The 12,125-nt window shown below is 40.8% G+C and overlaps 1 protein-coding gene across 2 annotated transcripts in view; it reads left to right on the forward strand.

Annotated features, from left to right (window-relative positions):
* Positions 1–12,125, forward strand: part of CCDC69 (coiled-coil domain containing 69) — a 33,331-nt gene that overhangs the window by 17,386 nt on the left and 3,820 nt on the right. For both annotated transcript variants that reach the window (XM_016118740.2, XM_016118741.2), the window contains 5 exons: positions 947–1,053; positions 1,560–1,647; positions 9,900–9,973; positions 10,999–11,100; positions 11,566–11,685. In XM_016118740.2, the coding sequence (XP_015974226.2) occupies positions 947–1,053; positions 1,560–1,647; positions 9,900–9,973; positions 10,999–11,100; positions 11,566–11,685 (491 nt within the window). The remainder of the gene's footprint in view (positions 1–946; positions 1,054–1,559; positions 1,648–9,899; positions 9,974–10,998; positions 11,101–11,565; positions 11,686–12,125) is intronic.

Below are 12,125 nucleotides of genomic sequence, written 5' to 3' on the forward strand. Positions count from 1 at the left end.
TGCTCCTCGATTTCTTCATCTGTGAAATGGGAATATCATGGTATCCACCCACCTGGGTGTTTGTGAGAATGAGCTGAGTAATACCTGTGAGACGCTCGATCCTGGGCACGCTGAGCACTCGGTATCCTTCTCTGTTGTTATGTCTGTCGTCATCATTCTCTGATTTAATCATCTCAGTAGCCCCATAAGGAAGGTGTGATTATTTTCCGGATTTCACATATTGGGTAACTGAGGCACAGAGGGGATAGGTCACTGCCCTAGGTCAGACGCAGAGTCTAAGCATGGATGGGGCCTGATCTGAAGTTTCTCCAAGCGAGAGCTAGACTTCCTGTTTGCCTCTCCTTCCTGCTCATGGCAGCTCCTCTGCCTCCAGCTGGGGAGAGGCTAAAGGTGAGGGTTCACACGCACAGACAATCACAGGCCCCGGCAGGTAAAGCACACGATGAAGTGGCCCCTTAGACACACGGCGCAGGCAGAAGCGAGGACCGTGGTGAATGGTAGAGCTGCATCCTGGACAGGTCGGGATGCTCCCCAGCCCCGGCTCCTGGTTGACACAAAGGTGCACACTGCCAGTTCTGTGGCTTCTTCAAGAAAATTAGAAATCTGTTATTAAATAAAAATAAAAGCTGCTCAGTCATTAAATATCAGCAACTATTTTTTTCAGAATTTAGATCTTAGGGTAAATAGAATATTTATATGGGCTGAACCTGTCCTGTGAGTTACCAGCTCTACTACAGATCCTAAGAGGTAAAACGAGACCACTGGCTCCTGCACTGAAGCCAGAGAGATTTGGGGGACTATGTCTGCAGGTTGGTCCCCAGCTGAAACCATTCCAGATGTGGAGATCAGGGTTCTCGCCCCTCAGCCCCAGCCTCCCACGCTCTCTCTGCTGGACCCTACCCCATTCTGCTCAGTGTGAATTAGTTATTTGCTTTCTCATCTGTAGCCACAACTGTCCGGCTCCGTGCATCTGAGGAGACTGAGCAGCACCAGAAGGATCTCGCCAGAATCCTCCAGCAGCACGAAGAGGACAAGAAGAAATGGACACAACAGGTAAGTGCCCACCCCTCTCTTTTCCTCCTGCTCCGCTAACTCTGCAAAATCCAAGAGCGAGGACCAGCTTTCAGTTTTCTTGTTGTGGTATCTCTTACTCCTTTTGCCAAGAAGGGAGTCCTTTATCTGTTGAACGAAATATTCATAACTACTTGCATATAATTCATTATATTCATTACGTGAAATGAAAGGTGAGGGAGGAAATGTTAACATGGGGCTTCCTACCTTGAGTGGGCATCAGGATTAGAAGACTCCTAAATCCCTCTGTGCCTAGATACTTATCTGGGAGACCCCTCTAAGCCCTATAGAAAGCAAAGTCTGTCACGACTGCTGTGTCTTGGAGGTCTTGCGCTGTCTCTGAGCACATGTCATTTCCATCACTCAGATGAGGGTATGGGGCTCTGATCACCAAGCTCCACGTAGCTCCAGGGGTCTGTGAGTGGATAAGTGAGGCTCTGCTGAACCTGTACCTACTATCTCATCCTGCTGGGTACCCCTACCCCTAGGTGCAGAAGGAGAGGGATCTAGAGCTTCAAGAGAAGCTGGACGAGCAGCGAAGAGTCCTGGAGGGAGAGCATGAGGCAGCCCTGCAAGGTAAGGACAGTGATGCTGCTCTAGGGGGGCGTGGGAGGGCCCTCCCTCCCGTGCCATCACCGGGGGACACCCGCTGGCCCCTCCCTCCTACCTCTGGTCCACAGCATTTGGCTACTTAGGAGCTGGAGTCTGTAGGTCCTTAAACTGTCCTTTGGGCCATAGCTTTAAAAATCTGACATCATACCTTGTTTTACCTTAGTCAAGATGGGTTTTTTTCTTTCCATTTTAAAATTCATTCATATTCCTTAAAGGAAATTTGAAAAACCTAGACATATAGAAGAATTTTTAAATATTCATATTCCTTCCCCACTATAATGACAGAGCTTATAATTTCTAGTTAGGGTGATTATTATTTCTTTCCTCTTATATCAACAAATGTGGTCATCATAGAAAATTTAGAATCTATGGGTTAAACAAAAAGATCTTAGAGCATAACAGGATCACAGACCCCGGGTTTGAATCCTAACTCTACCACTTACCAGCTGTGTAACCTTAAAGAAGTTAACCTAATTCGTAGGGTCTTTAATTTAATTTTACATAGATAGATAGATAGATAGATAGATAGATAGATAGATATAAAGAAATAATTTAGAACAGCGCCTGATATTTTGTGAGATATTTAGCAAATAATTATTAGCATTATTATTTCATTATTGAGAAAATTAAAATTGTGTGCAATTCTACCCAAAACCAGTCATGGTTATTCCTTTGATATAGATCCTTTTCTTTCTTTTACTTTCTTTTTGTTTGTTTGTTCGTATATACCTAGAATATACACACATACTTTGGGGCAGAGGAGGAGATAAATCGATTTTTTAAAACTTTGAATTGTGTTAACAGCTAGTCATAAAATTCTATAGTATAAATTTCAGTAACAACACGGCATTCCAATGCGTGCCCTATTTGTTTAACTGAGCTGTTTCAGTTAGACATTTAGGTCCTTTCAAACTTTTGCCATTGTTTATAATAGCAATGGTACTTACACGGTGAACCCCATTTTGTAAAATCTTGGCCACATTCATGATTCGATCATTAGAATAATGTCTTAGTAGAATTAGTGCAGCAAAGTGTATGTGTGTGTGCGTGTGTGTGTGTGTGTGTGTGTGTGTGTGTGTGTACACATTTTTGGGGGGGGTAAAATAAACATAAGATTTACCATCAGTGACATTTAGTCCATTCACAGTGCCCTGCAACCATCACCGCTATCCAGTTCCAAAACACTCTCATCATCCAAAAAGTAAACCAAATAGTCACTCCCCAGGTCCCCCAACCCCTGGCCCCTGGCAACTACCAGTGTGCTCTCTGTCTCATGACTTGGTCCATTCCGGACACTCGTGTTAATGGAATCACAGCCTGTGGCTCTCACTCTGGCTTCTGTCACCCAGCATGTTTCCAGGGCTCATCCATGTTGCAGCACGCATTTGCACTCCATTCCTTTTTTTTTTTTTTTTTTTGCCCATTTTGCAAATGACTCCATTCCTTTTTATGGCTGAGTAGTATTCCATTATTATTGGCATGGATGCACCACACTTTATTATCCATTCAAGAGCGGATGGAAACATGGTCTGCCTCCACCTTTTGGCCACTGTGAATAGTGCTGCCAGCCAGTACAAACACCTGCTTGAACACCTGCTTTTCAGTTCGCCTGGGCATATGCCCAGGAGTAGAATTGCTGGGTCATGTGGTAATTCTATGCTTAACTTCTTTTTGAGAAACGGCCAAACTTCTTTCCCGCAGTGGCTGCACCGCTTTGCATTCCCGCCAGCAGTGCGCAAGGGTTCCAGTTGCACCACATCCTTGCCAACGCTTGCTTTCTGCTGTTGTTGCTATTATTGCCATCCTAGTGAGTGAGACGTGGTAGCTCATTGTGGTTTTGATTTGCATTGCCCTAATGACTAATTTTGCTCATCTTTTCGTATGCTCGTTGGTCATTTGTATATCTTCTTTGGAAAAATATGTAAGATATTTCTGATGCTATTGAAATTGACCTAGAAAATGTTATGCCAGTTTTCCCTTTAATCATCAGTATTTGCATGATCTTTTCCCCCCAAATTATTTAATCTTTTAAAAACACAGTAATGATTAATTTATATGTAAAATTTTATACCCTGTTCTTTTCATTTCACATTGTATCAAACAGGTGTCCATGTAATTATGCTGCTACTAAAATGTTTATAAAGGTTAGACCTTGACTTTTCTTATTTCCTGTGAATCTAGACATCTAGATTTTAACTACTGTAAATAACAATGCACTCAATATCTTTTGCATAAAGATGTGCCCACATTTCACATTATGTCCTTAGATTCCCAGAAATGGAATAACTAGAACAGAGGTCTGACCAGTTTTAAGAATCTTGAAACATATTGCAACATTAGCACGAAATGTTTTGATGTGGAATTGAAGCCTTTGCCTTGGGACTTTGAAGAGTTACATTTTAATATTAATACACCCTGAGAAACTGGGCCTGACACGTAACCTCAGTCCAGTTTCTGTCTCTCAAAATCTACCTCGAATTTCAGTTTACTTTCTATATCTCTAAAACCTGCCTTCCCAACTGTCACAAGGCTATTGTGGAAAACAACTCTGTTCTCCAAGCATTGCTTTAATGTTCTTTTCAGCATTATAAATATATTGATAAGAAATTTTTTCTTTTATAAAACCAGAGGAGAAGGGGCTTCCTGTCTTGAATTCTTCTCATCAGTCAGAATTCTTTCATCGTTATTATTAAGTTGCTTGACATATATTGGGTGCTATATAAGCATGTATGAAATGAATGAATAAAAGCATTGCATGGGGGAAATATATGGGCTTTGTTTCGGGGCAGGTGTACAGGTATGCAGGGAGAGGCTAGTGGTGTTTTTTTTTTTTTTTTACATTTGATGACCTTTATTGTCTTTTATTTTCTACTTTTCTTTTTATTTTTTAAAACATCTATAGTAAAATTGACTTTTTTTGGTATACAGTTCCATAAATTCTAATATACATATAGATTCTTGAAACCATCACCATAATCTGATACAAAACAGTTCTATCGCCACAAAAATATTCTCAAGCTGCACTTTTGTACTCATATCCTCCCCTACCCCAACCCCTGGCAACTACTGATGTGTTCTCCATCACTATAGTTTTGTATTTTTGTAGCTGTTACGTAAAGAAAATAATACAATATCATTTTGGATATTGGTTTCATCATGATGCCTTTGAGATTCATCCAAGTTGTCCCATGTATCATTAGTTCATTCTTTTTCATTGCTAAGTTCTATTCCGTTGTTCACTCATTCTCTTGTGATGGGACATTTGGGTGGTTTCCAATTTGAGGCAATTATGAATAGAGTTCTTCTAAACATTTGTGTACAGGTTTTTGTGTGGGCATAAGTTTCCATGTCTCTTAGATAAATCCATAGGTGTAGGATTGATGGATCATATAATAAAAGTATGTCTAGCTTTATGAGAAATGCCTAAACTGTTTTCCTGAGTGACTATCATTTTACATTCCCATCAGTAATGTATGAGTTCCACTACTCTTTCTTGCCAACACTTGTCAGTATTTTTAATTTTAGCTGTTCCGATAGGTGTGCAGTGATATTTCCTCATGGGTTAAATTTGCATTTCGATGATGACTAATGATGTTGAACAGCTTTTCTTGTGCTTGTTTACTATCTGTATATCCTCTGGTCAAATGTCCTTTCAACTATTTTGCCCATTTTAATTAGCTTGTTTGTTCTTAGTGTTGAGTTTTGAGAGATCTTTATATTTGTTGGATACGAATCCTTTGTATTTGCAAGAATTTTTCTCCTGATCTGAGCGTTTTTTCGTTCTCTTAAGGGTGCCACTTACAAAGCAATGGTTTTAATTTTGATAAATTCCAATTTATTATTTTTTTTATTGATTATATTTTTGGTGTCATATCTAAAAACTCTGCTGAACCCCAGGTAACAAAGATCTTCTCCTGTGTTGTCTTCCAAAAGTTTTAAGTTTTACATTTAGATCTATGATTCATATAATGATGAGTTTTTCTTCTACAGACTGTTAAGTTAACATGGTGGCGTGCATTGATTTGAGTTTTCAAATATTGCCCTCCTAGCTTTGCATTCCTGGCACAAAACCTACTTGGTCATGGTATATTATTCTTTTTATACATTGCTGAATTTGATTTGTTAATATTTTACTGAACACATTTGTGTTTATCTTCATGGAGGATATTCGGTCTTTAGTTTTCTTGTACCATGTGTCTGCTTTAGTATAAGGGTAAAGATTGCTGCATGGAATGAGTTGGGAAATGTCCCCTCCTCTTATATTTCTGGAAAAGTATAAAATAGGTATTATAGTATTTTTAAATGTTTAGTGGAATTTGCCAGTGAAATCATGTTTGGATACTTTTTTTTTTTAGAAAGTCTTTAACTATGAGTTCAAAGTTTTTAATAGTTATAGGAATGTCCAGGTTGTATATTTTACTTTGGGGAAGTTTGGTAGTTTGTAGTTTTTCAGGAATTGGTACATTTCATCTCAGTTGTCAAGTTTATAGGCATAAAATTCTTTGTAGTAGTCTTTTAAAATTGTTTTAAATACAGAAGCTATTTAAGGTATCTGTAGTGATATCTCTTCTTTGGTAATTTGTGAGTTCTCTGTTTCTCTTTGTCAGTCTTGATTGAGTTTTATCAATTTTTTTTCCCCAAATAAACAGCTTTGGGTTTTATTGATTTCTCTTTTTTTTTTTGTTCGTTTTCAATTTTATTGATTTCTGTTATTTTTATTTCCTCCTTTCTGCTTACTTGTTTTATATGTAGTTAGCTCCTCTTTTTCTGATTTCTTAAACTAGAAGTTCAGATTATGGATTTGCAATCTTTCCCCTTTTCTCACATAAGGACTTAGTGCCATAAATTTCCCCCTAAGTACGACTGCATTATCTGCAAATTGACATTTTGTATTTTTATTTTATTTCAGTTTAAAATATTTTCTAATTTTTCTTGAGACTTCCTCTTTGGCTCATTGATATTTATAAATGCATTTCCTGCAAAATGTTTGGAGATTTTCCAGTTTCCTTTCTATTACCGATTTCCACTTTGATTCCATTATGATCAAGAACATTTTTTATATTTTGCTCCTTTTATTATTTGTTAAGATTTGTTTTTATGACGCAGGATATGGTTTATCTTGGGAATGTTTCATGCACACTTGGATGTGTATTCTGCTATTGTTAGGCTGAGTACTTCATAAATGAATCAAATCAAATTGATTGATGGTCTTGCTCAGTTCTGCTTTATTCTTCCTGATTTTCTGCTTATTTTTTCTACTAAATGCTGAGAAGTGTTGAAGTCACCAACTAAAATTGCATATTTATACATTTTTCCTTTCTGTCCTGTCAGTATTTGCTTTGTATGTTTTGAAGAACCATTGTTAGCTATACAAACATTTAGGATTTGTTACATCTTCTTGGAGAATTGACCCCTTTATCATTAGTAATATACTTCATCCTTGATAATCTCCCTTATTCTTAGGTGCACTTCATCTGAGAATAGTTTGGCCTTTTACAGCTTTCCTTCGATTAATTTTGCTTTTCCACCCTTTTACTTTTAAATGACATGTATTTAAAGTGGGTTACTTATAATGGCACATAGTCAGGGTTTTTTGGGGTTTTTTTTGTTTTTTTTTTATCCATTCAGATAGACTGTCTTTTATTTGGCGTGTTTAGATCATTTAATTTAATAGTATTGATATGGTTGAATTTAGGGCCATCATTTTGGTATTTGTTTTCTATCTATTTTTCTTTATCCTCTATTTTTGCTTTTCTGCTTTCTTTTGGAGTATTCAAACATTTCTTAGTATTCCATTTTAACTTACTATTGTCTCTTTTACTATCTCTCTTTGTGCGCATGTGTGTATAATCATTGCTCTAAGAATGGCAATATATGTAACAGCCTGCTTAAGTTACTATTTTACCACTTCAACTAGAATGTAAAAACCTCACCATCATGTAAGCCCCTCTATCCTTCCCCCTCCCCTTTTTTTGTACTTGTCTTATGTCTTACAGCTACGTGCACTGAATACCAGACAATGTTATAACTTTTGTTTTTAACCGTCGATCATATTTTAAAGAGCTCAAGGGAAGAAGGATAGTCCATTATATTTACCCAGGTATTTACCAGTTCTGTTTCTCCTCCTGTATTCCTAAAGTTCCAAGTTTTCCTCTGGTATCATTTGCCTTCTGTCTGAAGAATTTCTTTTAGAACAAGTGTGCTGGTGGTGAGTTCTTTTAGTATTCCTTCATCTGAGAATGTCTTTATTTCACCTTCTTTCTTGAAGGATGTTTTCACCAGCTATAGAGTTCTGGATTTACAGTCCTTTTATTTTAGCAGTTTAAAAATGTTCCTATTCCTTCTGGTCACCAAGAATTCTAATGAGAAATCCACAGGCATTCAAACTGTTGTTTCCTCTAAGTAATACACTATTTTTCTCTGGTTTCACTCCAAATATTTTCTGTTTCATTAATTTTCAACAATCGTGTGTCTGGGTGTGGATTTCTTTGGGTTTACCTTGTTTGGGGCTCAGTGAATATCTTTAATTTGTAGGTTTATGATTTGCCAGATTTGGGAAGCATTCATCCATTCTTTCTTTAAATTGTTTATCTGCACTGCACTCTTTCTGAGATTCTTATGACACAAACATTAGACATTTGGGTATTGTCTTAAAGGTCCCAGAGGCTCTGTTCGTTTTTTCCCAATATGTTCTCTGTGTTGTTCAGACTGGATAATTTCTACTGATCTTTCTTCAACTTCATTAGCTTTTTCCTATGTCATCTCTATTCTGCTATGGAGTCCACTCAGTGAGTTTTTAACTTCATTTATAGTAATTTTGGGGTTCTAAAATTTCCTTTTGATTCTTAATATCTTCTGTTTATTTGCTAAGACTTCCTATTTTTCCATTCTTTTCAAGAGCATTCACCCTTACTTCATGGAGCATTTAAAAAACATCTGCCTTAATGTCTCTGTTAATAATTCCAGCATCTGTGGCATCTCGGCAATGGCCTCTGTTGAATTTCTTTTCTCAGGCAAGTTGAGATTTCCCCACTGCTTTTTATGCCGAGTATTTGGGATAGCATGCTGAGCCATTTTGGATTTATGTGCTGAGCGATTTTGTATTATATCCTGGATATTTTGGATATTAAAATATATGAGATTCAAGGTCTTGTTTACATCTACTGGTTCCGTGGTACTTCAAACTCAGTGGTACTTCTTGCTCAGTCTTCCTGCTGCATTTATTCTGCCCAGGTTTTTTTAGAGCTACATTCAGTAAGACAGACTAGATGGAGTATCAGTGTATTTTCTCCATCTTACCTGAAATCAGAACCTGTCTTGATATGCCAATTAGGCCCATCATTTTTATATAGCTGATCTTATCAATGTTTGACAGCTGTATCACATTCATCTTACTGGACATTCTTTTTCTCTGGGCCCACTGTGACACAGGCCCCTGTACACCTGACCCTTTGGCTATGCTAAAATTTGCTGTCCTCTCTATCCTATGTCCCATCCTACCACCGGTTAGTAATTTCCATGTCATCTTCTTTCAGTTGTGACGAGGTTGGAATTTTCCAGAAGGAACTTTGTAGAGGAGGCGGGATGAAAAGTATAACCGTATTAACTGGGGAAATGATAACTCCAGCTCTGCACGGCCCTGGCCGGCCTGGCAAGCCCTTGCATGTCCTTTTCTCAACCCTCATCTCGGCCAGGCTTGTTGACCCATTTCACAGCTGAGCTAATGGGACTTCTAAGTTTCTCAGTTTGGAAGAAGCAAAATCAGGACCAGGTAGATTTTCTGGCACCAAGTCTGATGTACTTACTGCAGTTTTGTGCCACAGTTTGACAACTTATGGTTTTATGACTTGACTAACCCAGCTTACAAAACACTGGCCCTATGCATTTTCCACATTGTGCTGTGGTCTAAGATGAATGAACTTGCTGCGAGATCTTCGGATCTTAGTCTCAGCAAGATGTGGGTGACACCCACAATCTGGTCTGGTTCACAGTTCCAGGGTATAATTCGTTTCCATTTCCATGAGCTTTTATTAAATAGCTACTGTATTTCCGGCACAATGCCAAGCCCCTGAGATGGATAAGAGCATTCCCAGACTCCTGGCCTGTGTGGGCCCCAGGTGGTCACCTGGCTTCTCTGGCCCCCATGGGTTCTGCCAGAAGGCTTTGGGGTAAAGCGTCTGGCTGTCTGAGCTCACAGAGGTCCTCTTTCCCTACAGTCCTCCAGGCCTCACATGAGCAAGAGAAAGAAGCCCTTACCCACTCCTTCCAGGAGGCCAAGACGGCCCTGCAGGTGAGAGGGGCTGGGCCCTGTCAGTCTCTGTGAGTGTAGGGAGGACCTGTCAGAAAGCAGCATGGAGCCCCCAAGCAGCCCAAGCCGATGGCCCCTACCTAGGTATGAGGGACAGAGATGATTTCCTTCCATGTATACAGGCCCCTTGATGTGGCAACCAGGCTATTAGCTCAGGAGGACGGGGTCTGAGATTAGGGTTGGTGTATTTTTCCAAGGACTGCTAGGAGGATCTTGGAGACCTCAGAAGCTTGGTTGCTACAGTGTGATTAGGTTGGCGAGTAGACGCACAGAGAGGTGTGAAAGAAGGCATCTGACCCAATGTGATTGGTCAGGAATTTCCTAAAGGTAGTGAGACATAAGCTAGAACCTGAAGAATGGGTTGGGATTCTTCAGATGAAGAAGGATATGAAGGGCGCCGTAGGCAGGTGGGAAAAGAGTATGTTTAAAGGTGCGGAGGAAAGGGGGAAAATACGGAATACCTGTGGAACTGAATGGAGCCCAAGATGCCTGGGGTATAGAGAGAGTATGCATAGGGGAGAGAGCCGAGGCAAGAGAGGTCGGCAAGGGCCAAATGGGGAGAGCCCGTAAGCTATATTAAGGGGCGTCAGTCTATCCTAAAGGCAATGGGCAAGATTAGGGTGGAGGAATTTCTTGGCAGGGAAAAACTATGGAGACAGGAATGCACCTTGCAGTTGGAGGAGTGATGTGATATTTGCCTGCAGGAGGTGAGGAGAGGGCAGCAGTGAGGGATGAGACTGGGAGAGTGTACTGAGCCCAGTGTGTTTGTATTCTGAACGTGGACCACACACCAGCCTTGAACACCAGAGCATTCATTGCCCCCAAGGCTATAGAGAGTTGATATGTTCGAAGCAGTGGTTGAAGTGGTTTAAGCCTACATTTTTGGTTAGGGTAGAGCAAAATCTGGCTGAAGAATTCAAAACTGATACTTCTCTGGAATATGAAGAATTTACCTACAGCCTTTACCAACCGGGCCTTGATCATCTCTTTCTTGCTCCCTTCTCCAGGAGACCATTGATGGACTGACCTCACAGCTGGAGACCTTCCAGGCCAAGATGAAGAGAGTAGAGGAGTCCATTCTGAGCCGAGACTACAAGAAGCACATCAAGGTAGGCGGCGGTACACCTGGGGGCCTTTCCTTTTGGAATTGCCAGGAAGGCCAGGGTCTGGGCAATAAAAAAGGTCAGTCCCTCCTCAAGGATAAGGCTCAGGCCTGACACTCTTACCTTCACAACAGACTGAAAGAAATAGGGTCCCCATGTCACTAAGGGGAAAAGTAAGGCTCAGAGAGAAGCTTGTGGGATAGTAAAGTGCTCAGGCTTGGGATTCAGCAGGAACTAGATGCAAACGGCAAACCTACCACTTAGCAATAAGCCATGGTTTCCTCATCTGTGATGCCTCGGGGTGTAACTAGGATAGAATGAGATAGAGCATATTAAGCATTTACCACTGGCCAAGAAAGGGATGTGACTTCCTGGGTCAAAGAGTAAATTGGAGGGAGAATGGGGAGGAGGGATGTAGCCCATGCCCCTCTGTCTGCTGATCTGACGAAGTCACTCTGTGTCCTTGTCTAGGATTATGGGAGCCCCAGTCAGTTCTGGGAGCAGGAGCTGGAGAGCTTGCACTTTGTCATCGAGATGAAGAATGAGCGTATTCACGAGCTAGACAAGCGGCTGATCCTCATGGAAACAGTGGTGCGTGGGTCGAAGTGGCTGGGGGGATGAGCCTCAGGCTTCTGCTTTCTGGGCATTTCCTCTGTCAGGTGTGCAAAGGGTAGGTACTTTGATGAGGCTCCCACCAGCTCTGACCTGCCACCCATGCTGGCCCTTGAGATAGCTGAGCCTGGTCTGCGGCCAATGTGGGTCAAGCAGTGGCTCCTTGTCATCTGGGACCTGTACTTCTCTTGGCCACTAATGTCGCTATAACTTGAGTGACATCAGGGCAGTTAGCCCGGCTAATTAGGAGGGGCTGGCAGATGTCACATATCAGGCAGGGGCTGAGGGAGACTGAAAAATAAGACAGAGATGGGAGGCTAGAGACAGCAAGGACAGGCCTGGGGAACAGCAGGCATTGAGGACACAATTGGCTTTGTCTCCAGAAGGAAGACCTTGGAAGCCAAGGGTTGACTCTGAAC

The sequence above is a fragment of the Rousettus aegyptiacus genome, unplaced genomic scaffold (genome assembly GCF_014176215.1).
Source record: "Rousettus aegyptiacus isolate mRouAeg1 unplaced genomic scaffold, mRouAeg1.p scaffold_m13_p_7, whole genome shotgun sequence".
Lineage (NCBI taxonomy): Eukaryota > Metazoa > Chordata > Mammalia > Chiroptera > Pteropodidae > Rousettus > Rousettus aegyptiacus.